Source organism: Odocoileus virginianus, chromosome 2, assembly GCF_023699985.2.
Source record: "Odocoileus virginianus isolate 20LAN1187 ecotype Illinois chromosome 2, Ovbor_1.2, whole genome shotgun sequence".
NCBI lineage: Eukaryota > Metazoa > Chordata > Mammalia > Artiodactyla > Cervidae > Odocoileus > Odocoileus virginianus.
In genome coordinates this window covers 3,756,933-3,782,924 of record NC_069675.1, presented here as the reverse complement: position 1 = coordinate 3,782,924, position 25,992 = coordinate 3,756,933, and the positions used below count along the sequence as shown (strand labels likewise).

Genomic DNA, 25,992 nt, shown 5'->3' with positions numbered 1-25,992 from the left:
GACTAATGATGTCAAGCATCTTTTCACCACGTGTTTATTGTTCATTTTTATAACTTCTTCTGTCAAGAGTCTGCTCAAGTCTTTTGCTCATTTTTAAACTGATTTTTTTTACTGTCAGTTTGTAAGCATTTTATCCTAGATCTGTCCTTTGTCAGGTATACATAAATATTTTTCTCCAGTTTGTGGTCTATTTATTCATTTTCTCAAAGATTTCTAGAATTTTCTATTTTAGATTTTTAATTTTAGGGACTAGCAGGCATAAAAACGTCCCTCCCCTCAAAAAGTACCCACATTCTCATCCCAGGAACTTTTGAAAATATTATAATACAGGCAAAAAGGACTTCATAGATGTAACTAAGGTCAGGAAATCTTGACATGGAAAGATTACTGCAGATTATCTGGATGAGTTTAATCTAATCATATGAGCTCCTAAAAGTACAAGAGGAAGATGGAAGGGTGAGTTACAAAGATGTGAATAATAAAAAAAAAAAAAGACTGGAGAGGTTCTAAGCATGAAAGGCACTCAACCTGCCATTGCTGGCTGCGGAGAGAGAGGGAGGAGCCACAAGCATGGAACGTGAGCAGCCTTTGTAAGCCGAGGACAGGCCTCAACTGGTAGCTAGCGAAGAAATAGGGACCTCAGTGCTCAAACCACAAGGAATTCATTCTGCCAACAACTTGAATGAATAAGGAGCCACCTTCCCCCCAGAGTCCCCAGGAAGGACCGCAGCCACGCTGATGCTTTGACTTTGGTGTTTATAGGATTAAGTAGAGACCTGGCTGAGCCCTTTGGTTTCTGACCTAAGGGGAACTGTAAGATAATAAATTTGGCTAGCTTGGAGGTGTTATATCGTGGCAATTGTTACAGCAGCAATAGAAAACTAAAACATATAGTACTTTCTGCCAAGCAGTCAACCTTTGCCTAACCCGAAGTTGTGGTTGCGAGTTCTTCAGTTTCTTCTCTTCCGGGCGCTTTAAGGTCGTCTCATCTTTTTAAAGCACACCTTTATTTATTTCTGTGTGGCTGAGCAGGGTCTCTGTGGCCGCGCAGGCTTTTCTCTGGCTGCGGAGAGAGCAGGGGCCACTCTTCAGCTGTGGGGCACGGGCGTCTCACTGAGGGGGCTTCCCTCGTTGCAGAGCGGGGGCTCCAGGCGTGTGGGCTTCAGCAGCCGCAGCTCCTGGCCCCCAGAGCACAGGCCCAGTGGCCGTGGTGCACGCGCTTAGCTGCTCCGCCGTATGTGAGATCTTCCTGGACGAGGGGTTGAACCCATGTCTCTTGCACTGGCAGGGGGATTCTTCACCACTGAGATACCAGGGAAGCCCTGCTGTCTTTTTCAATTCTGTTCTACTTCTATGATGTCTGCCTCCCTATCAGAGATATGACTGTTCCACTGTTCTCCCTCCTTTAAGCCACACCCCACGGAGACCCTGGCCTGGTCTCTCTCGGCCTGCCCCTCTCATCATGTGAGGCTAGAACACCTGGGTCTCTCAAAGCCCAGTGATGGCAGGTAGACTGAGATACAGCAAGTGGCCCGAGGCTGGAAAGACTGATGTCAGCTTAAGGGCTGATGGGCCAACTGCCACTCTCAGAAAATACCTCCCTACAAGTGACATGTTCTCCTGGCCTTGTCCCTATCCAACCTGTCTAAATCTCACCCAAGGTTTAATCACTAGCTCAGTTCCATGACTTTCTTGAAGCTTCCTCTCAGTGGCCCACACTCACATCTCCTGTTTATCACTTACATAACTCCTCTGGCATATTTCCATAGAAACCATTAATCCCTGATATGTATGTGGTGTCTTTCCAACCAAAGCATCTGTAGTCCCAGCTGAATAAATGCTATTGAGGTAAACTGGTAAAACACATTTCAGGTGTGTATCATTTGACTCATATCCTTAGGATACTATATATCCTAAGGAAAGAATCAACAAAATATGTGAAAGACCTATGCACAAGTACGTTCACTGTTTGGTGTTTATGATGGCAGACTGAAAAGACCAAAGTGTCCAGCAATAGGAGACCGGCTAAAATAAATACAGGATAGCTACATAGCAGACTCTATGCAGGCATCTAAAATGATGAGGTGGCAGACCCACGTAGACTAAAATGAAAGGATGCCAATGATGTCCTGCCACATGAAAAAACCACATTAAGAACACTAGGATGATGGAACTTCCCTAGTGGTACATGGCTGGGACTCTGCCTTCCAATGCAGGGTCAGGGAGCTAAGATTCCCGCATGCCTCATGGCCAAAAAACCAAAACACATAAAACAGAAGGAATTAACAAATTTAATAAAGATTTTTTTTAATGACTTTTAAAAAACACCAGGATAACAATTCTGTAAATAATTCTATCACCTCCCCAACCAGAAATCATAAAAAATTTCTGTATAGCACTCTGTGGGTGTAAAAAAATATCTGCAAGGATATATACCAAAATGCTAACTGTGAGTCTCTCCAATAGGGTTTTCTTTCCCTCTAACATTTTCTCTAATAAAGGTTTTTAAATGAGTGCTTTTCAGTTTTAAATTCTGTTTTTAAGATAAAATATCTGACCATTCAATTATCTGGCTCCTATTCCTCACCTTCTCTTTTGTGTGTGAGTGTAGTAAAATTCATTTAACATACAATTCTCCCTCACCTTTTTAAGCTGTTTCTTCCTCCGTCTGTCTAATTAATATGACTATATTATTGCCCTTGACTTGTCAGATTCAGAAACGTCCTGATTTCTAGATTTCTATTATAGCGTGAAGATTTTTATCACGCTATAAAATGATGTTATATCATTTTATATGGGAGTTATATCAACTCCCATTGTCTCTCTATAGTCAGGTTAACTCAACGTTTTCATTACATCCGTCTCCTATATTATTAACGCTAGGCAAACACTATTCATTAAGGGTTTCTTTTACTTCTCTCCTGTGTTGGGCTCCGTTCCCTGGATCTTCCTCTTCCTCAGTTTACTCCCTCTTTGGTACTGACTTATTTATTTATTTCTGACTGAGCTGGGTCTTCACTGCTGTGCAGGCCTTTTCTCTGGTTGCAGCGAGCGGGGGCTGCCCTCCAGGTGTGGTGTGTGGGCTTCTCAGCGCGCAGCATGGGCGCTCGGGCACACGGGCTTCAGCAGCTGCGACGCAGCTTAGTCACCCCACGACGCAGGTGTCCTTCCCAGACCGGCGATCGGACCTGTCCCCTGCACTGGCAGGGGGATTCTTAACCACCGGACTACCAGGGAAGCCCCAGTTCTATTGTTTCTAATCTTTGCTTTCTTTCACGTTGAGAGCCTTCCACAAACGTCCCGCAATCTATTCTTTCATTCTGCTTTATATCACCTTTGAGGAATAATCTGTATGTAAAACACACCCACTTTAAGTGTAGCACTGAGTGCTGATCAGCGTGCACACTTCTAGACCCACCACTGTTGCCCCACAGGGAGCACCTCCGTTGCCCCAAAGGGCTCGCTGCGCTCCCTGCCCCGTCGGGCCTTGTCTCCCCCCCAGGTAGGCATTAACCCGTGTGCTCACTACAGACTCGTCCACCTGACTGTCACGTAAGTGGAACCACACAACACCCGGCCTGTCACAGCCTCTCTCACTTTCCACAACCCGTCTGACCGCACCCAGGGGTGTATCAGGGACGCGGCCCTTTGCCCAGCTGAGCACCCATCCCCCGCATGCACGTAACAGAGTTAACCTTCCAGCTGGAGGACGCCGTTCCCAGTGCTGGTTATAACGGGTAGGACTGCAACAACACACACGCGCCGTCCTTCTGAGCACAAGCAAACATACATTTGGTTCCAAGAAGGCAGTCTCAGGAGGCTGCGGGGCGTGCTGGCCTGGGCAGGCTCCCCGACAGTAACCGGGTGGCCAGCTGCCTGCTTTAGCTGGGTTCCAAAGGCCAGCATTTCTGCATCTCTGTGGAGGAGTGAGTTTACTTTCGCCAGAGACAGCCTCCAGCCTCGAGGAGTAGCCAGGCAGAATCAGGATGGGAAGAGGAGGGTGGGGAGGGCGAGGTGGGCATGCCTCACTCAGCAGCCTTTCAGGGACGGGGCGAGGGGAGGAACACCAGCGAGTGGTGAGCCCACGGTGAGCCATGCTGCCAACTCCGGCACGTGCTCACTGATGCTCAAGGCGGGGAGCACACAGGCGGCAGAGCCTCTGCTCGTGGGGCAAGGGTCTGAGCGCTAGAGAGCAACACCACAGGGAAGGAGAAGCACGCGGCCCTGAGCTCCACGTCCTCACCTGTCCTCCGCTCCCCGGGAGGCTGACTTTGCATCTCTGGGGGCCCCTCTCCTGCCCGCTCCCCACCACTGGCCTGGATGGAGCACATGCAGAGGGGAGGGCGCCCCATGCCAGGCAGCTCGAGGTCCCTCCCCGCCGCAGGAGGCTCCCCCGGCCTCTCGGCCTCCCCGTCTCAGAAGCACGTAGGCAGCCGTGGTGGCAGAGACAAGATCTCTGTACAAACTCCTGCCAGTTGTGGTGCTTCTGTTTTTGTTCTCAAGCTACATGTATATTAACACAAAAAATTAAAAAGACACCTACCTAAGCTGAATTCCAAAATGGGCTCATCTGGATCTTGTACATTTCCTGGATAAAAAAGAAATGACAGAAAAAAAATCAGCCTTAATCAACTTTTCCCTGCTTTCAGATTTGATGCAAAAAGCCCAATCACCAGTGGCGACACAGTATGCATACATCAAACCAGTAAGCTCTACATTTTGAACTTACAGTGATGTATTGATATGTCAATTACTCCTCAATAAAATGGGATGGGGTGACCCAACACTCTGCCTTCCGTTCCCTCCCAAACTGCTTTATGAGATGATCTGTGATTCCTAAGAAGTTGCGGACCCTGAGACTAAACCCCCTCCCCCTGGGCCTGTACATCCACAATGCGAAGGGCTTTTATTGCGGTCTGGGCACCTGTCACACAGACATTGCGGACACTCCCGCCTTACCTACTGGCCAGCGAGCCCTGGAGGTGCCCATGCAACCTGGAGAGCCCCTGGCGGGCAGGTTCCAGGGGACGAAGGTCCCAGGAAGAGGGCTGACTTTCCCTATTCCAGTCCAAACGGGGGGCTGCCAGGCCCTGCACCCCCAGCACTGCCACAGTGAGGGCCCGCAGGCAGCCTGCTGAGGCTCACCTGCCAGAGACAGGCCCAGCATGTCGCCTGCCACGTCGATGGTGGAAGCCCGCTGCATCGCACGGGCCCTGGCGCCATGGCGAGGGCTGTGCTCTCTTGCTGTCATGATGTCATTGGTGAGGATGACTTCCTGTTCCTGGGTCAGACCACGCCGGAGTCCCCAGAAGCCCCGCCACCACGCCCTCGTCCCCTAAGGCGGCAGCTGTCCTGAGAAACAGGAACAAACGCTGATTTAAAACAAACACAGAAACTCAAAATACGAGGATGGGATGGTGACAGGGCATGCGACCTACCCGGGCAAGACCGGGGGAGCCAGGGTCCCTGGCAGGTGAGGAGGGAAGAGTCTGACGATCCAGGCCCTGTCTGGTCGCCTCCTTCCTGCTCTCACCCACGGGGCTCCGCACAGAGATCACGGTCTCTCCCACAGAGACGCGCCACATTGAATGGTGGCTCAGACATGACCATAAGCCATGGCTGGGGCTTGCTTTACTATGATTTCCCACTGACAAATCTCAGAGGAGCTTTAAAATTATGGATCAGCTCACTACCATCCCTGTCCGAAGGGTGAGAGGTGGGGGAAGAGGTCTGCCGCCCACTGGCCAAAACAGCACAGCAGAACAGCGGGGACCGACGGTGCGTCCCCAGCCTTGTTCTCCGTCCGTCGGAGCTACGGGAACGTCATGAGGGTCTCTCGGGCGTTCTTTTCCGAAACGCACGACAATCTGTGCCTCCGGGGACAGTGCTGGGCAAAGAGCCACCACAGGCTGAGCCGCCCAGACGCTCCGGCCAGCGTGGAGCTCACGCTCTGCTCTAAGACGTGGCGTACTCGGCGAGGAATGAGTTCCAAATTCTTCCAACCCTTTATGCTGCCATTCCTGCTATCTCTAGAAGGAACCAACCTTCAGAAGTTCAAATAGTCAGATCAGGCTGGTTTACAACATCCCCTCGGAGAATGGAAGAAGACAGCAGAGGAGAAGGTCAGGGAGATGGCCTGCCTCCCCACAAATACATCAATAACTCATCAAAATATGGACCAGCTCCTGCAGAGCAACCTCTAGACAATAGCAGAAGACTCCAGGCCTCAAAAAAGAAATCAAACCAAAATTGTAAAGCAATCATCAATTAAAAATAAATAAATATAACTTTAAAAAAATCCCCTCAAAGGTCCTCATATATCCAGACACCCCGTCTTCTCAAAGGGTGTGAACACCTTTACATTTATTTGCAGGGCCTGAGTTCCCACTCTTGGGTTAATTCACCCGGCAACTTACTGGACATGTTTGTCCTTGGGCCAGTGGAGACACGCGGCATCTCTTCACAGAAGCACATCCAAATCCATCACCTAAAAACAGAAAAGTGTAAACTTAACAAGCTGAGCAGACATGAAGTTCTAGGGAATGCTTATTATAACATGTATTTTATTATCTTCATGCCTAAAAATGGAGGGGAGCCCAGCACTACTATATTCTCCTTTGTGCTCCATACACCAATCTAAAAGTTTAACTCAAAAACAGATGTTCTGCTCAAAGCCCCAAAGAATGAGAAACAGTCAGTGCTCATTCCTATCACCCTCCTGTGGTGACAGAGGGGAAGGGGGGGTGCCAGCCCTGGAGGGCCTGCTGGGGAGCTGGGGTGTGGCCCAGGGAAAGGAGGAGACAAGAGGCTGAGTCCCAGGCTTCCTGCTACAAATGTCAGGCTCTGGGAGAAGCTGGGCACGTCGGAGCCTCTGCCTCTTGTGACTAAGACAAGGGGGGCTGTACCCACCTCTCGGGGCGGCAGTGAGAAGCACATGTGCGAGGACGGGAGTGGGCACTGAAAAGGCACTGCTGCCCGGCCCGAGCCTCCCCCAGCGCAGCGCAGCACCGCCAGGGCCGTCGGGCGGACCTCAGGGTCCAGCGTGAGCGTCTGACACTGCCGGGGGTCTGGGGCGTGCAGCCCTCAGGCAAACCCAGTCTCCCCTGCGGGCTGCGTTCCAAGGTGCCAGGGACCTCGGGCCTGGGCACACCAGAGAAGGGCAGTGGCCTGGCGGGGGCCGCCCGGAGAAGTCAGGGAGGGGAAGGCTCAACAGTGCGCTGACATCAAACGGCCTCAGGTCAAAGCTGCGCGGCGACAGTGGGGCAGGCGCAGAAAGAGCCTGCGGTGCTAAGACCAGTACTTTACAGTAGCACTGACACACACCGACCAGGAAAAAACTCACTATAAACGCAAGCGGCAAAACGTGTGCATTCATACAAGAGGGATACTCACAGAAAATATTTTGGAAAAGTGACCAAACAATCATAATAATGAAAGAATGCTAAGTACACCTAGAGTTATCTAAAGTAGGCTCCTTAAAGAGGTTTTGCTTGTTCTTCTAATGAGAATATGCTTTGCTTGCTGACCTAGGGGAAACTTGACAGGGTTCTCCTATACTACTGACAACATTCTGGAAAGGTCTGAATACTCTAGAAAGCAATCTGACATTATTTATCAAAATCTGTAAACAATACAAAATTCTCACCAAGGGTCCAGAGATGCCCATCATTTGTAATGATAAATACAGGGAGCAATCTAAATGCCCAGCTACAGGTAAGTGCATTTCGGAACATCTGTAAGACACACTATTATCTGGCTGCTAAAATGATTACAATAAAGGCAACATATACAGAAAAAGTTCTTCAACCTCATTAGTCATCAGGAAAACACTAATGGTAACCATGAGATACCTCAGTGCACCCACCAGAACAGCCAGACTGGGACAGACAGGCAGTGTCAAGCGCTGACAAGGACGTGGGACAACGGGGCCCCGACACCCTGCTGCTGGAGAGTAAGATGGTCCAGCGGTACCGGGACGCCGCGGGGTCTGCCCACACTGAACACGCAACTGCTCACAGAAACACACACTTGGGCTCACCAAAACGTGTGTAAAGCACACCTAAAGCAGTGACATCTGTAATATTCAAAAACTAGAGGGCTTCCCCGGTGGAGCACTGGTCTGCCACTGCAGAGGATGCGGGCTCGATCCCCGGCCCGGGAAGATTCCACAAGCCTCGGAGCAACCACGCCTGCGCACCACAGCCGGAAGCCGCAATGCAGATCCCACACGTCACGACTGAGACCTGACGCAAATAAACTGATTAAAAGTAGAGCACACGGATGTTTCTATATCAAAAAACCAGAAACAATCCAAGTGTCCGTCAACAGCAGAACGGACAAAACAACACAGATGACTCTAGGAACAACGTCAAGGGGGAAGCCAGGCCCACGCGAGCACGTTTGAGGCAACCCCGTCTCGATGAAGTTCAAGCACTGGCCGAGCGAGCGTGCGGTGGCCGAGGTCAGGACGGCGTCATCAGTATCTCTGAGCGGCAGAGCTGGCCGCGGAGGGCGTCAGAGGCTGCTGGGGGGTGCCCTCCGGAGCGCTCTGGCTCCTGCTGGAGGGGATGGTTCTTTGAGTGGATTTACTGTGGGAAAATTCACCGAGCGGTACGTGAATGGTCTTTACACCCAATAAAAAGGCTGATTCTTTTAATGGCTGTAATAAAAACAACACATCATGGAGAAGTGTTTATATCAGCTCTGCATCTTGTGGGTTTTCATGGGATGTTCTACCTGTGCTCCGGCCAAAGATGTTTAAAAAGAAGGGCCCAGAGGGACAGAGCCAGTCAGGGAACACATCACAGCGATGGCCATGTCTGGGGGCGTGCCAGAAGGATTTTCTTTCTCAGCTTACTGCCATCCTCCTGAATCACTGAGAACTGCACCCACACTGGCCAGAGGCAGAGGAGGCACCCAGAAACCCCCTTACTCCGCCCGGCTGCCTGCGCAGCGCGTCAGCTGCATCATCCCCTTCATTATCAGGACAGGGGAGACAGGCCACCGAACAGAGGACAACAGCTGCACCCCGACGTCCTGCCACCCCAGGAAGGTTCCTCAACCACCCTAGCCCTGCCTCTTGCAGGGTGCCTACCCCACCCACCCTCCAGCCCCATCCCCTGGAGGGTGGCGGATACCAGAGGCCCTGTGAGACTCTGGGGACAGCTTAAAGAGGAACATCTATAGGCTAATTTTACACTTGACAGAGTGAACGGATCAGAGAAGCTTTTAGGTCAAAGGGATCTCAGAAGCCGCTTCATGGTTTTGCGGGGGCATCTAATTAAGACCGGCAATTTAAGTCATCGAGACCCAGAACACGAAGCTAATTTGCACAGCTAAACTCAACTTCCCTTATTAATCTCATTAATTTAAGGTAATTCACCTAGGATCTGATATTCCCAAGGTCCCTGGTTTTCCTCCTAGCCCCATTTGAAGACCAGCACTCATTAGCAAGAAAAATTACATTTAAAGAGGACAGCGAGGGCGGGGGAATTGTTTAGAAGGACATGAATTTTTAGGAAAGAAGCAAGAACTCCTGAAACTAACTGCCTCGGCTCCTCACTCTGTGAGAGACGTGTAACCTCCTCCATCAGAGGTCCCTTCCACCACTGGGGGCGGGAGACGTGGGCAAGGACAGGGAGGACCCATGGCTCACACAGCTTTGCTTCTGGGGGAGCTGGTCTTGGGAAGGCCTCCCCGCCACCCCCCCTTCCATAGAACAAGGCCTGGGAAGGGTCTGGAGGCCCCTCTGGCTCACAACCTCTACTGAGCAGGAGCTGAGGGGGAGGACGGCCCCACGGCATCTGTCAGAACACCCGGTCGGGGGGCGGTGGGGGGGGTAGGGTCTTCTCAAAATCATCTTAAAAATTTAGGAGTTGCATGGATGTGGTCAGAGAAACCCAGGCAGGGTGACTTCCTCAAGGTCACATGGAGGTAAAGGATGAATGACCAGCCTCAACCCAAAGCAAGAGGCCCCGAGACCAACTGCGGCCACGCCCTCTTCCATCCCAACCCTCTGCACTCTATCGCTGTCACTGCAGGCAGCCAAACTCCCTGGCACTGTGCTCTCCAAGGAAGGCCAGGGAAGGCCTGACAAGTCAGCACAGCCCCTGACGAGGAGGCTGGCTCAGGAATCAGAAGGAGGAAGTGCTCTCTCATATCCCCATCCAGGATGGATGAGGTGTCACACAGCTCACAGGTAGGAAAATTACTGCTTATAACCCAAGAAGGGACGGCTGCCCCTTCTGCATGAAGCCTCCCCTGCAGCCAACAGCCTGTCTGCAGCAGAGCAGGACCCTGTGGGCCCCTCCCGGGTGAAAGTCCTTCCCGTGTCCCTTGTCTCTTGGTTGTAGGAAAATAGGCTTCATTCAGCTTCCGTGACCTTCCCTGAGTTCCAAAGGACAGATTCAAAAGTTGCTCATCAGAAAGGGGATACAAAAAATGGGGTGGAGCAAGAAACAACAGTGTGGCCTTGGGGCAGGGTCCTGATCCCCCTCAAGGAATATATTTAACAAAATTTTCTTCTGTAGGAACCAGGGCCCTCACCCAAGGGGAGGACTTCAGGCTGAGCACCAGACTCCTGGAGCACTGTTCCAATATCTCACCATCAGCCAATCAGAAGAAAGTCTGCACACAGTGGAAGATAATGAATGACCTCCTCCCCACCCCCTCAATGATTCTCGCTTTAAAAATTATCACAGTCAAGCAGAATCTTTGTAGGGGCTTCCATTGTGGCTCAGCTGGTAAAGAATCCGCCTGCAATGCGGGAGACCTGGGTTTGATCCCTGAGTTAGGAAGATCCCCTGGAGAAGGGAAAGGCTACCCACCAGTATTCTGGCCTAGAGAATTCTGTATATAGTCCATGGACTATAGGATTGTATAGTCCATGAGGTCGCAAAGAGTCGGACATGTCTGAGTGACTTTCACTTCACTTTCACTATGAACCTGAGTTTGCCATCTCCCCCCAGGTTGCCAGCCTGCTAAATAAAGCAGCCTTTCCATTCCCACTAGCACTTGTCTCTCAAGTATTGGCTTTCAGGTGTCAAGCAGCTGAACCTGGTGACGCTTCCTTCACAGAGGCTCCCTAATCCACCAGCCAGTCTGCACATCGGGATGATCCACTTCCTATGTGATGGTGGGATGACCAGCCGGGCACCTGTGTCCTGTGAAGGCCAGACCTCAAGTCCCTGCTTCCTCCATATCCTCCTGGGTGTGGAGTTCAATCCTAAACACAGACCAGGGGTCTAACAAGCACCTGCTGAGTAAGAAAACACCAAGGCCCGAGACGGACCTCACCCGCCTGCAGGTCCTGCCAGCCCCTTCGCAGGGGCAGAGAGAGCCGGGTGACCCGTGCAGAAGGGATACGCACCAGCTCAGAGGCAGATGGCGAAGTGGTCATGGCATCCTCACTTCCCTGGACTCCCGGCTGCACACAGGGGCCTGGTGGGCAGTTCTACACCCAGGGAAGGTGGAGTCACTGGATGGAAGGAAACTAGGTCCCCGCGACCGTGGAGCAGGAGCGGAGCCCTCCCCCTCCCCACCCTGAGCCTCACCTGAGTAAGGACCCTTAACACACAGGCAGTCTCCTGCGCTGCAGGCAGCTTCTTTACCTTCTGAGCCAAATGTGCGTCCTTCCCACAAAAGGCCAGGAAGGCCGCCTGAGGCACAGGCTCGGGGAGTGACCGGGCAGGTAGGGCCGGAAGGCCCAGGGACAGGGGCCTGAGCGGGGCCCCCGGGAGGCTCTCAGCAAGCACACAGGCAAGCCTGAGGCCTGGCCCCTGTGCTCTGGTCTCGACTCCACCAGCCCCAAACACTTCGGTCCACCAGCCCTTCCAGGACCTGGAAGCCTGGGTCAACCGGCAGAGGCCCAGGGCCGGGCCGTGCGCCCAAGCACCCACTGGTTTAGTGTTACTCCAGACCCCTCCTCCTGCGAGAGTGACAGAGCCTCTCCCAGCCTCGCTTTCACCACCGGTAAATCAGGAACAGCAGCACCGCGGGACGCCCCGAGGAGCGGCACGTGTATGAAGAAACCCGGGACAGCCCACAGAGTGGAGCCTCCATGTGACACCTGCATGCCTCCCCCAGGCGTCCCCTGTCTCCCACTCATCCGGTCTGCTCCGCTCTCGTCCTGGGGCATCTACGAGCCCAAAAGGCCTTCCCTGCGGCTGAGTCTCAGCTCCCCAGCCTCCCTGGCTCTCCAGCCACAACCCCGCCCCCAGGTCCCTGACACTCTGCTGTGCTTCAGCCCAGAGCGGTCACAGTTTCAAACGGAATCACACAAATTCAGGCCTAACAGCGGCCGCTGGGAAGGAACTGGCGAATGGAGGACTGTTCTCGGAGGTGGTGGGGCTTGGTGGGGGAGGCCTGGCTCCGCTGTCAGACCTGGTCAGCCACTGGGAGCCATGACATCTCTACAAGCCACCTTCCTTTAAGATGAGGATATGATTGCTAGCGGGAGGAATCCATGCCCCTCTCCCCCATCAGAGGGGAGGGTTGAAGAAGACCCCACCCCAGCCCTAGGACCAGACAGCCTTGGATCCTGTTCTCCAGGGGGTGGCCCCACGGTCCCTTTGTGCTGGAGAAAGCCTGTAGGGAGGCCGCCTCCTCCTTCCCCTTCGGAGCAGGGACCCGGATCTCTCCTACTTTCTGCTCCAGCCTCTGTGCGGAGCAGGGGAGCAGGGAGGGGGTGGGCTCAGGCTTTGACTGGGGCCCTAAGAACAAGGCCGAGCACATGAGTGAGTTTCAAAACAGTAGTTTGGGGCTGCTGGTATTTAAAAGCTGGAAAGTGACGTGTCTCAGAAAGGCAAGCACAGGGAAACAAGAAATGTGCCGTAGTTGGTGGACATTCTCACCTGCAGACCCAAACAAGCCGACCCGGGGCCCCACGGGGCCTGCGCTCACTCAGCAGGGGACAGCCGACCCGCTCCTGCGTCTGCCCATTTCCCCAAGGCCTGCTCGCTGACAGTGGCACTGCACAGACAGCGTGGCAGCAACTTCACCCGACGTAATGAGCTGACCTGCCTCGTTAGTTCAGGAACACGGCAGCTGACAGGATTCAGCGCCTTAACCTACATTGAAATGAGCATCTCTGGACTCCAGTGCGAAGACTGAGGCTCTGGGTGGGCCGTGGATATTCCTCTAAATCAGGGGTCCCCAACCTCAGGGGTCTGATGCCTGATGATCAGCGGTGGAGCCAATGTAACAACAGAAATAAAGTGCACAGTAAGTGGAGCACACCTGAATCATCCCAGAACCAGCCCCTACCGCACACTGTTCCATGGGAAGTGTCTCCCATGGAACCGATCCCTGGTGCCAAACGGGCTGGTGACTGCCGCTCTGAAGGACTGGGTGTGTGTGGGGGAGCCCTGAGCAGGACAAGCCCAGGCCCTTCCAGTCCCTGCTCCCCACCCCGCATCGCCCGGCCCCTCAATTCTCCCACCTCGGTCAGCACGGCTCCATCCTTCCACCAGCTCCAGCCAAGTGTGGGCGCTTGGCCACCTCTTCCTCTCACGCTGCACCCCACCCATCAGTGACTCGTGCCAGCAGCACCCTCCCCAGAGGTCCAGACATCAACGCGCCTCGGCACATCTGCCCCGCGGCCCTGGCGTGACAGCCCCCTGCAGCCCCTTCTGTCCCCGCGAGCACGTGGCCCCTCCCACCCTCTGGCTGTGGCCTGTGGCCTCCTGGCTCTATACGTCCTGGTCAGCTGTCCTCTGTAAGGCCGCTCTTTCTTGGGCAACAGGGCAGCTCCCTTGCCTCCTGTGAATCCTCCTACAAACCAGCTCCTGCAGGGGGCTCGGGGACAGCCCGAATTAAGGGTGCAGCTCAGCCCCAGTGACCCGCCTGCAAACCACGAGCCTCCAAGGGACTTTCTGCAGGAACTTACCTGAAACTAAGCTGCTGTGAATAAAGGGCTGACGCGCGCTTATGCTGAGCACCGCAGGCCTGGGTGCTCACATCTAGATGGGAGAGGAGACATGGTTTCACAACAAGCTCACGGCTCATGGGGGCAGCACCAGCAGCCGCGGTGGCCCCTTTGCCCCGACGAGCGCCCTCTCCTCCGACCCTCACTCCAGCCGCGTCCCTCAGGCACCGCCCCGCTCCGGCTTCTCCACCTCACAGGGTTCCTTCTCTGTAAACCAACCATCTCGTCAGCAACACCACATGGGCCAGGTCTCGGGGACCCAGAGATGAAGAGGAGGCGCCCTCAGAAAACGAATCACAGAGAACACGAGTGGTGGACAATCTGAGGGCCACGCTGGTGGGACGTCTTCCAAGACCTTCCCTGGATGGTTCCCCTGCTTCCAGCAGGGGCACCGTGGGTGCTGAACCAGGGATGAGCTGACCCCGTGTCCGTCACTCCCCTCACCCCACGCCCCAGGCTCCACGTGCCGTCTGATTATACATCAGCTCCCCAGGACACCGAGGACAAAGACAGCGCGGCTCCGAGCACACAGGCCACCGCAAGAGCCACCGCTGGTGCTGGGGACAAGTCACTCCTCTCTCCCGAGAAGGTCCCCGACCGCAACCAGCCTCACGACCTGCTCCTGTCATCTGGGCCACTCGAAGCCCTCACGTAATTAAATGAAAGCCTCTCAGCAAGACCACAGAAATCCCCAAATACACGTGTTCAGCATGGAAGAAACCATCCAGTATTTATTGATTCCCGTGTCCGTGAAGACACGTGTCTCCCAGGGGCCAGAGAGGGGCGGACCACGGCTTCCCTGGGACCCGGCGCTCAGCCTGTCTGTAGCCAATGAAGGCAGGTGTCATCACAGATCCAAGGCCCCACCCCCAGGCACTCACTCAAAGCTCGGTTCTAGACGCAGTTGGCAGGGAATCTGGCTCCAGCGCTGGACTGCCCTGTTCTCTGCCTGAGACGCTTTCTCTTCTCTCTTTGCACCCAAACCCAAGGCTGCAGGGCCCGGCCTGCGCCTGTCTCTGCCTCCCCCCAGAACTGGCCACCTGGAGGCTGGGCCTGACTCCCCCAGCCGCCGCGGTGGAAACCACCCCGACCCTGTTCCTGTGCTCCTCCCCTGCGGGAGAGGAGGGTGCTTTCAGTGAAGAGCGCCAACGTGGGTGTGGTCACAGCTGCTCAAGGCTCCTGGGGCCAGAGTGCACAGGGCGGGGGCCCTCCCAGGGCGGGGGCCCACACCCCAGCTGCAGCAGCGCCCTCCCCCTGTCACTGGGGGGCTCAGTGACAGGGCTCCTACCCTGGCCCGAAAACCACACTTGACAGCAGGGCCTTGTGCTGCAAGTTGGAGGATCTCATGCCAATGGTTTAAGCAGAAAAGGCGCGTCTTCATAAAGGTTCTGGGCTGACTTACAAAACCTGGGCAGGAAAACGGCTGAGCTGGCCTGTGGAGCCCACATCGGCAGGACGGACAACTCTTCTCAGCTCTCTCCTCCCCCATCTCGCCCTCCGTGTTATCCGCCCCGGCTACTGACGACCCAGAGCATGTGGGGCGGCTGACAGTCCCCACTTGTTAATTCATCTTTGAGGATGGCTGCTTTACAATACTGTGCTGGTTTCTGCCATGCATCAACTTGAATCAGCCGAAGGAATACACATGTTTAAACATGTGTACGTCCCTCTGACGGCCCCCACCTTCAACTCTCCGGCTGGAGCCACCCAACAGGTCAACGCAAGGATCCTCCCCGAGTCCCCACCCCAGCTCTCCCCCAGGGCAGGTGACCCGAAGGCCTCACTGGGGGCTGGTGCCCCCTGGCTGGAGGGGACATGCTGCAGCACTGACACCTGAGCCTGTGGGGAGTTCCCACTCAGAGGCGGGAGGCGGGGGCTGGACCAAACGGCCTCAAGTCACAGCCGAACAGAGACCCTACAGCAAGTGCTTCCAACCTTCAGAGGGGAGAGTCAAGGAGCTCGCAGTGTTCGCTGTCTTTACACGATTTTAAATGGATACCATAAACATGAATTAGGTATAAACGATCTTCTTGGAACTCTTCAACTAAAGCTAAAAGGGATCCACAAATTAATGACAGAACCCCAACACAAACTCAAGTATACCTTAATTTAACATGATAGGTGGGGCTGCTATACAAAAACCATCACCCAGACAAGACCGTAAGCGACTCCGGAAGGACTATCCTGCCATACCTTCCACCCCATCCCTGCCTGGCCGGAGGCCTGGAATGCCTGCAGTGGCTACTGAGATTTTCCCAGCAGCTGGCTGGTCACAGTAACGGCGGCCCGCAGCCATGGTCCCCAAAAGGAAGCTGTTGAGCTGGGCAGAGGGCGGGGATGGAGCCACACTCCCTGGACTGTGCGTGGGGACCCAGGGATGGCAGAGCACCCCAAGATACTGTTTCGCTTTCTTACATGAAATCAAGAGAACTGCAGGGAAAAGTGCAACACACGGCTTGAGGTTTCTGTGTAAGAACGAGTGCCCAGCACCACCCTCAGGGCCCCGTGGTGGGCCAAGCACAGCGGCCGTGGGACGGGGCACGCTTTGCGTCGGGCGGCCCACTGTCTGTCCCACCCGCCTCGCCCAAGTCAGGCTCCCCCGAGCCTTGGTATCTGCTGCCCGATTCTCACAAAAGGCCAAGCTTCTCGTAACATTTTCAACACGTGCGAGGATTCGAGAGAGGAGAAGACCACAGTCTGCCAGCCCAGAGTGCACCCCCCCACCGGCTGCTCACCCGCCTCACCTGGGCTCCATGGGAAGAGAACCTCCTCAGGCAGAAAACGCCTGTGCAGGCGGCCATGCTCACGCTGCCTGGCGGCGCGGGACAGACAGGACCCAGGCTCACGGGGCCGGGGGCTTGTCCAAGGCCACGAGCTACAGAGGGAAGTCAAGACCAGAAGACAGGTCTTTCCCGTTCCGTCTCTCCCAAAAGCAACACAGAGCAGCAGGGCCACTAATTTAAGCTACAAACAAACGCTAACAAAAGGCATAAGCCTGTCCACTCACAGAGGCCCTCGATCTTCAAGCTGTTTCACAAGCTATCATTTTCATCTTCCAAGGTTTATTTGGAATATTACTTCCTTTACTCCATCCCTTTTCAGGACCTCCTTTGAAGAAAATATTTCAGATTCAAGACACACTAAACAGAATTTCCTTCTCTGTCACCAGCTGCATTCTTTACAAGTGCCTTCTCTGGTTAACCAGTCCTGAGCCCGTGTCTGGCCGTCGGTCAGCGCCACAGACACGAGCAATGAAACGGATCTTCTTAGAGAAGGCAAGAGAGAACTTTGGGATGAGAACAGTGTCTTTTATTTTGGAGGGGGGGAGCAATAATTTCATGTTTGAGCTCCTTTTCCTAAGCTGAGATTAAGCTTCTTGACAAAAATAACTTATTTTTGTCAAAATATTTCAAAATAAAGTACTTAAAAAAACACAAAGTGAGCAGGATGAACAGACAAAACTAGCCAACAATATCGATACTGAAATTTAAAATATAATATGTGTGTGTGTATGTATACATATATATATGTGCATATATATATATATAAAATGTTGCACATTTCTGACAGTGGAGACAGAGTTTGTAGAATACCATAAAGTCACGTTATATTTCAGTGGGAAAGTAGGATGAAAAATACACTGACCCCGAAATCAGCAAGTCATCACTCCAGACCTCCCTTTGGTGCTGACACATTAACACAATGAGCAGGGGTTCCTCTGCTCTTTGCAGGACTACTGTGGTTTCCTTCTCTGTACTGCCTCCAACAGGTTTGATTCGTTCGCTACAGAATGTCCCAGTTGAGTCAGTGAAGAATGTGCCAAGGAGCTTGGGGAGATAGTCACCAGGCTGTCCCCAGCTCACACTGGTGGTACACACTCCACAACTGAAGAATAATACACATTCCTCCCCCTCCTTACAAAATGCCCACAACGTCCTTCGAGTTTTTCCCAGGAATGTGAACCAGCTTGTCACTCAGGCAGTGGCCTGACATGTGAAAGCAGCGGACCCAACGTGGAGACACACGGGTCTTGACCAGGTTAACCCGCCCAGGGACACGACTGTCCCAAAGACCCGCTGGTATTTCTCACAAACCTAACGGCCAAGCGCACTCCCAGCAGAGAGGCTGGATGCCCCCACCAGGCCCAACCCAACGCAGCTGGTGAGTGAGCAAGCAGAAAGCCAGGCTTTGGTCCCATTCTCTAGAAAACAAGTTGTAATGGAGCTTTGGGAAAACACAGGCGGGTTCAGCTCCCAGAGGTGACCCATCAGAAGGGTTCAGGCTCTCCTCAGGTTCTGGGGTTTGTGCGCTGGCCTCAGACCACACGGCGCTTCTGATCAGCCACACGCACGGGCAGCCCGCCGCCACCTGCTCCTGCTGGGTTCCGCGCTCAGCACTTTCTGCAGCATGGTGTGTGGGCCTGACGCGGCACGGCAGGTCCACGCCACTGTCACCCACATTTCCTTCTGGACCTCCACAGCCAAAGCGGGCCCGACCATAACTGGAAAGTCCCATGTGCTTCAGATGACACGAGCAGGGTGGGTTCAGCTCATTGCTTATTTTTTCAGTTTATTTTTATAATCACTAGGAGAGTTTGTTTTCTAAGCCAGAAGCATCAAAGTTGGCCTTCTGTTCATGAGAGAATTCAAAACTTTCTGAGCAGGAACATTATTCCATAAAGGGCTAGAAATGCGAAGCATCACCACAGATCAATGAAATGCCGGGAAGACAGAGTTATTTCTGGAACAAGGCAGTGAGCCAGGAGACTGGGATGGCCGGCCGGCCCCAGGCCTTCCAGTGGGCAGCACCCAACCAGGCCGAGCTCACCTTCTGCGCCAACAAACCCAAATGGGAGGGAGACGTCCCAGGCCACACGCTGCAGAACGCACCGCAGGGTGCTCGTCCCGCGCGCGTTACCACGTGTGGGTCTGGCAGGGGTATCAGCTGCTCCTCCAGCTGCTTCCACGGACACTACCGGGTGGAGGGCACAGCGCGAGCTCCGACAGGACTGCAGGGCGCCGGTTCACAGCAGGAAACACCGGGCGCGCAGTCCTCGGTGACGGGGGCCTCCCCAGCCTCAGCTGCTCAGCTGCGGCGCGGTGCGACGGAGACAGGGCCTCGCGCTCTGGCCGATGGGCAGGGAGGCGGGCGTGGCCCATGGGAGAATCCTTTCTTGCCCACACGTCACCCGGGCACCTGGGCCAGGAGGAGGGGGTGCGGCCAACAGAGAGGTCAGCAGCCCCCACCTCCCTGGGCTGCCCTCCCAGTCTCCCTTTCCCCATCCTTCCCTCCCAGAGCTGAGGGGGAGACGCGTGCGGGGAGAGGTCCCTTGGCTGCCCCACCAATTGTGTTTCCCTTCACAGGCCACCCCTCAAAGATGGCCCGGAACCCCCATCCTGACCAGGGCAAAGAGGAGCCTCACTGAGGCCTTCCAGGGGCCTCTCCCACGGCAGTCTGGCCATGGCTCTGAGTGCAAAGCCAACAGTGGCAGGGATGATGAGAACCCAGGAAGGTGATTTAGAAAGAGAACGAGGGCAGTGACCGGAGACCCAGCTGTTTCTCAGGGTGGTGCATGCTGCCCCAACCGAGCACAGGTTGGAGGAGCCCCAGCAGGCAGGTCAGGCACCGTCCACACCCAGCTCATGCTCAGCAGCACACGGGCAAGCTGTGCCACCGCGCCCAACCTCCAGGGACAGACCGGGGCCGGGGCAGACAGCAGCTCTGCCCTCCACTGGCAGGCCTGGCCCACGGGCCCTCGACCACCTCCGCCCCCCATACCGAGCGATCCTGGAGCCTGCAACCTGGAACAGCAGCTGTCCATTCATGGGTCCAACAGGTGCCGAGGCAGGCACTCTGAGGGGACACCAGGTGAGTCAGAAGTGCCCCTGCCTACAAGCACCCAGCAATGTAACAAAGGAGTGAGACGTTCAGACAATACCCAGACAAAAGGAGATGCAGGCCCTGGGCTGTGGGGGTGGTGAGGAAGGGAGATGGCCCAGATGCAGCGTGGATAGTGCTGACTGCAAAGGCCCAGGCTCACTCAGGGACCATCCCTCCAGGGGGACAGGGAAGCCTTGTGCTGCCAGGCACGGACAGCGCGGGCTGCAGGGCCAGCAGGGGGTCAGTGCTGGGGAGTCCCCGACACCAGACCCCAGTGCCGGGACCCAGACTGCAGGCGATGCAGAGCTCTCCTACACACTCCTGAACTCCAGTCTTGGGCTTCTGAAAACAAACCCTTTGCTTTCTCGGTACATACCATCTCAGGCCTCCTAAGACTAGGCCAAGGTGGGGACCAACACATAAAGAACAGCTCTCTATCCCAGCAGGTCTCCAGGGGGTCCAAAGGCCATTTAGTCATCAGGACAAGGAGAGTCAGGACAGGCTCCCTAGCTCTGAGGGAAGCACGATTCAATTCTGCAAATAAAAAGTGAAACCCAGCAAGGCAACAACCACAAAAGGAACTAAAACCACTTAGTAACTGAAGAGGCCAAGCAATTTCTGGTCTATTAGCAAATACCTTACACCAGAGCCATTTTCGCTTTTGAGAGCCCTCCTCCACGACCTCACCCTAGGCCAAGAGGGATGTGAACCCTCAAGGAAGTTACCAGAGCCATTTTTCCTTTCTTTCACTGTCCCATTGTTCCAGAAAGATCCCTAGGGTGGTTGTGCTTTTTGTTTAGAAAAACAATGCTAACAAGAAGAGCTGTGTAATAATAAGAAAACAGTCCGGATATAACTTTTCGGGTTATTTCTTTGTCTCTGAAATTCACAGTTGAGTTCTATGGTGTAGAGAATGCATTGAGAACAAAGGCCCCCATAACGTGTCTCCCTGGCACATACTTCATGTAAAATTACCATCACCAAGAGCAGCGACAGTGAAAACTAATTAAAATCTCTACTTGTGTTTTCACTTTTTTTTTTTAAACATTCTTGGGAGTTGGATACTAGAGATCAGGGAAAATGTGCCTTCAAAATTCAAGATTTATTCCCATCTCCCACTAGAAGAAATGTGTAGAAAAACTAAAAACCCAAAGCTGGCCTAGAGCAAGGTACATCCTCCAAGACACCTAAGGCCCCGATCCCTGGGGAGCAGACAGGACTCTGGCAGAGAGCCGGGGCCTCCACCACATGGAATGTCCTCCTCCTCTGGGTGACTCGGCCAGACCCACACAGGCACCACCTGAACACCCCCAGGACCATCATCCCACCCACTCCCCAGGGTAAGGAGAGCAGCTCGGGAAGGGGCCAGATGCACACCCATCGGGCAGGGATGGACCCGAAAGGGAGCAGGCACCAGTGCATCCATCTGAAGTCTGGGGTCCCTCAGACACCCTGCGTGGGGCCAAAGCTCACAGCAGCGGTGCGGCTGCCAGCACCACGCCTCTGAGCAGTGCGCGGAGCGTCAGACGCTCACCAACCACAAACAAGAGCAGAGAAACTCGGGGAAACACAAGGGACCCAGAGCAGGGTGTCGGCTGCTCTGGGTTTTAACTCAGCCATCAGACCTCAGGCAAATCCCAAACTCTGGGCAACTGTGTGACCCTCCTGCTGGGTGAGGCCCCGGCCTCCCCACCCCTTCTTCCCCAACCTACTATCCCATAACGCTAGGCTGCCCCAATTGCATAACTGTGTGTGTTCCGCTTGTCACGAGCTCCTCACAACAAAGCCTTCCCCAGCCCCGGGGAAATGACTATGCCTGCCTTGGCGAGGACACCACGGGGCAGAGAAGAGTGGCATCTTCCCCATCACCCTGAGGACAAGAAACAAGTCTGGGCCACATAGCAGGACTCCGGCCCCTCTCTGGTCCCCTCGCAGAGACGGCACGGGCCACAGCACCCCCTGAGCAGCAGGCCCTCGGGGCTGGGGCGGGGGTGACTTCTGTCATGACTGCACTACACTCAGAGGCTTTTCTTTAAATAAGTGTTTTAACTTAAATTTCCCACACATAACATCTTGAATTAGTTAAATATTCAAGTGTATAGAAACGAATTTATTCAGATTCAAGGCTGGCATCCAGGGGCAGACAGGCCCCTTTAGTAGACACAGGGCCTGGAGCCAGGCACCTCAGCCCTGCCCGCACCCGCCGCTGGGCTGTGGGCAGCTCCTCTCAGAGCCCCAGTCCTCGGACAGCAAGCTGGGGACACACCCCACCTCAGAGGCCTGCTGCAGATCTCAGTGAAGGAAGTGTGTGTGCCTTGAGCAGGCATTCTGCCATGTGTGGGACCTTCCCTTTGAAAATCACTTAAGTAAAACAAATATAAGACAGCTTGAACAGAATCTACCCCCACTGCCTACCTTGGATGAAAAGCAGAGAGAAAGACCCTCCAAGATGATGAAACTCAGGAAAGACAACTCAGCGGACAAAGGCGTTTTCTCCACTATTAAGAAGCAGGTGGTAATGAGAGCTGTGTGAACCTGGTCTCTGGTTCTTCCTTTGAACTGGGAGCTTTCATTGTGGGCACCATGCCCAGTCTCCATCCATGTGAGAGAAGGCAACTTGTCATTTCCCTTCATGGTTCACAGTCTTGTCATGGCAAAGGGGCTTACATAACTATGTGAAGCTACGAGCCATGCTGTGCATAGAGCAAGCAAGGGAATTCAAGAAAAACATCTACTTTTGCTTCACTGACTATGCTACAGCCTTTGACTATATGGATCACAATGAACTGTTGAAAATTCTTAACAAGACGGGAATATCAGACCACCTCACTGTCTCCTGAGACACCTGTATGAAAGCCAAGAAACAACAGCTAGAAGAGGACATGGAACGACGGACTGGTTCAAAATTGGGAAACGAGCCCAGCAAGGCTGTATATTGTCACCCTGCTTGTTTAACTTATATGCAGAGTACATCATGAGAAACGCTGGGCTGGAGGAAGCACAAGCTGGAATCAAGATTGCTGGGAGAAATATCAGTAACCTCTGATATGCAGATGATACCACTCTAATGGCAGAAAATGAAGAGGAACTAAAGAGCCTCTCAATAAGGGTAAAAGAAGAGAGTGAAAATGCTGGCTTAAAACTCAACATTCAAAAAACTAAGACTACAGCATCCAGTCCCATCACCGCATGGCAGATAGAAGGGGGAAAAGTAGAAGCAGTGACAGATTTTATCTTCTTGGGCTCCCAAATCACTGTGGATGGTGAAGGCAGCCACGAAATTAAAAGACTCTTGCTCCTTGGAAGGAAATCTAAGACAAATCTAGATAGCGTATTAAAAAGCAGAGACATCACTTTGCTGACAAAGGTCTACATTGTCAAAGCTTTGATTTTTCCAGTAGCCATGTACGAATGTGAGAGACAGACCATAAAGATGACTGAGCACCAAAGAACTGATGCTTTTGGACTGTGGTGCTGGAGAAAACTCTGGAGAGTCCCTTTGGACTGCAAGGAGATCAAACCAATCAATCCTAAAGGAAGTCAATCCTGAATATTCATTGGAAGGACACAATGCTAAAGCTGAAGGTTCAATACTTTGGCCACCTGATGTGAAGAGTCAACTCACTGGAAAAGACCCTGATGCTGGGGAAGACTGAAGGCAAACGGAGAAGGGGGTGGCAGAGCATAAGATGGTTGGAGAGCATCACTGACTCAATGGACATGAGTTTAAGAAAATTCTGGGAGACGGTGATGGACAGGGAAGCTGCAGTCCATGGAGTCACAAAGAGTTGGACACGCTTAGCAACTGAACAACAATATCTTGTCATTTCGTCCGTCAGATGTTAAGCAATCAATGACCGTATCTCTATTAAAAAAGAAAGAAACAGAACAGAAAGTGTGTGTAAAGGCTTTGTAGATCACGAGTTAGATTTAAGTGGCCCTATGCCTTGCTAAGAGTCAAATGAGATACAAAGGCAAAATGCACTGAAAAGGTAGGAGTTAAGATTTAAATCTCTAACTGACACCTTCTTTCTGGAGGATGACACAGCCTCGGTTGTGAGCAGTGGGGAGGCTTCCCCAGGAATTAGATCTGGGCTGGCCAGTGACACCTCCTGTGGCTCCCTCGGGCCCATGGCAGTCGTGTTAAGATTCTGCTGGGCGTCAGGTCCAAGTTCACTCAAGCCACAGCCTGAGGGGGTGGTCTGAACCTCCACCTGATCACTGAAGGTCATGGGTCTTGCCAAGAAAGACACTACTTCTCTACAAAGAAGAATCTGTCCCTCTCGTCCTTGAAAAGTCACAGCTCTCTCTGTGGGGATGGGGCACACATGGGGACGCTCTGTACTTTCTGCTGCGGATCTAAAACTGCTCTAAAAAAAAGAATTAATTTTTTTAAAAAAGATCTTCTGACATTAACTCCAAGGGAGTTTTTAATTTCCCTGCCCTAGATGGCCTAGAAAAAGAGAGGGAGAAATAATGTACACACGAATTAGCAGTTAAGCCTTTTAAGGCATAAATTCTAGAGTTCCGTATTCATCCGATTTTCTTGGAGCAACATTCTGAAAAGCCCTGAAATTTCAAATAAAGTCAAATAAATATAGCACTCTGCAGATCTTAAACAAGGCTGGATGAGAGGATTAAATGATGTACCCAAAGAAAGGTTCACAAAGAGAAACTGCAAAGCAGCTCTAAAAATACTATGTGCCACAGTTTTAGAAAAACGGGATCAAAACGCAAGGCGAACCTGGCATTTCTGGGATAATTGCTGCCAGCCGACCTTGTTCTGGGTGCATTACCGTGCCCACAGCTCAATCACGCAGATGGCTTCTGCCCCCAGGCTGGTCATTACATAGATCTGAAGGAGGTCAGAGACAAGACTGTGTCCAAGCAGCCTCCTTCCTCGTAATTATCTTGCACGTCTGTATTTCTGAGTGGGACTCCTTTCCCAGGTCCTCAGTGGGCCAATCTGGCAATAACATGGTGGGGGTCAACAGAGAGCCCTGAGACTCCTCACTGGCCATGCATCAGTCTGCCCGGGTGGCCCAGGACGGGGGGCTTACACAACAGACACGTTTGCTCGCCACTCTGGAGACTGGACGTCCAAGAGCAAGGCTGCTGGCAGGTTCCCCTGAGGCCCCCTCCTTGGCGCGCACGTGGCGTCTTCTCCCTGTGTCCTCACATGGACTTTTCTCTGTGTGCATCTCCCAGGCGTCTCATCCTCTTCTTATAAGGTGTGTGTGCGTGCTTAGTCATGTCCAACTCTTCACAACCCCATGGACTGTAGCCTGCCAGGCTCCGCTGTCCAGGGAATTTTCCAGGCAAGAAAACTGGAGTGGGATGCTATTTCCTCCTCCACCAATCCAACTGGATTAGGGCCTATTTTTATGACCTCATTTAAACTTAATTAACTCTTTAGAGATGCTATCTCCAAATACCAGAAATGGCCTTCTCCCTGTCCTCCTTCAGCTCTACTTAATGACCAGCCTGGTAGAAGCCTCTGAGCGGCTGTGGGTCTGGTGTGCACAGTGATGGACCTAGAACAGGGTCACCTGGCAGCAGTTATTTTAGAATGCCAGATTTGCCTTCCAAACCTTAGGAGTTAGGAATTCAACATGTGAATCTGGTGGGGGTGGGGGGAAGACACACAATCCAGTCTGTAACAACATGCTTGCACACCACATGGTACCTGGCACTCTCTGGTCTAATACACTGCAGGGACCCAGCAGCGACGCTGGAGGGTGCTGCCAGGAAGAGGTCACGGACCAGACCTGGTATAGCAACCCCCACCCCCTTTCTGCTCACAAAGGGTGCAGCCCTGACACTGATGCAGAGATCCTGAATCCCCGCTCTTTCCTCCCCACGTCAGACCTCTGGGAAGCAGGCAGCCGTGGTTAAGTACTTCCCAGCCATTATCTGAGTGCTCAAGGTGACCTTTCTAACATTTCAACCCACTGTCAGAGATGGAAACGTGACCAATACTAGGGCACAAGGTCACACCAACCCCAGGTCATAAACTCCAGGCCCCAAGCACCTCCCTCACTCCAGAGCTGCTCCCCTCATCTTCACAGCCTCCTGCTCAGGCGCGCACATGTTCTGAACACATTTAAAATACACTTTTGACCAAAAGACCCAGGATAAATGGGAGACAGAGGAGGGCTCTATCCAGAGAAAGCTAATAACATTTCTTT

General features: G+C 53.2%; 1 protein-coding gene across 11 annotated transcripts in view; it reads right to left on the bottom strand.

Moving 5' to 3' along the window:
- INPP4A (inositol polyphosphate-4-phosphatase type I A) overlaps positions 1-25,992 on the bottom strand; it is a 119,971-nt gene that overhangs the window by 48,041 nt on the left and 45,938 nt on the right. For 10 of the 11 annotated variants that reach the window (XM_070474650.1, XM_070474660.1, XM_070474662.1 and 7 more), the window contains exons 2-4: positions 6,417-6,487; positions 5,146-5,352; positions 4,544-4,588 (exon numbers count right to left, since the gene is read on the bottom strand). In XM_070474650.1, the coding sequence (XP_070330751.1) occupies positions 4,544-4,588; positions 5,146-5,251 (151 nt within the window). In that variant the 5' untranslated portion in view covers positions 5,252-5,352; positions 6,417-6,487. Of the gene's footprint in view, positions 1-4,543; positions 4,589-5,145; positions 5,353-6,416; positions 6,488-14,805; positions 14,920-25,992 lie in introns of those variants that run through there. The other variant, XM_070474651.1, reaches the window with a different exon arrangement.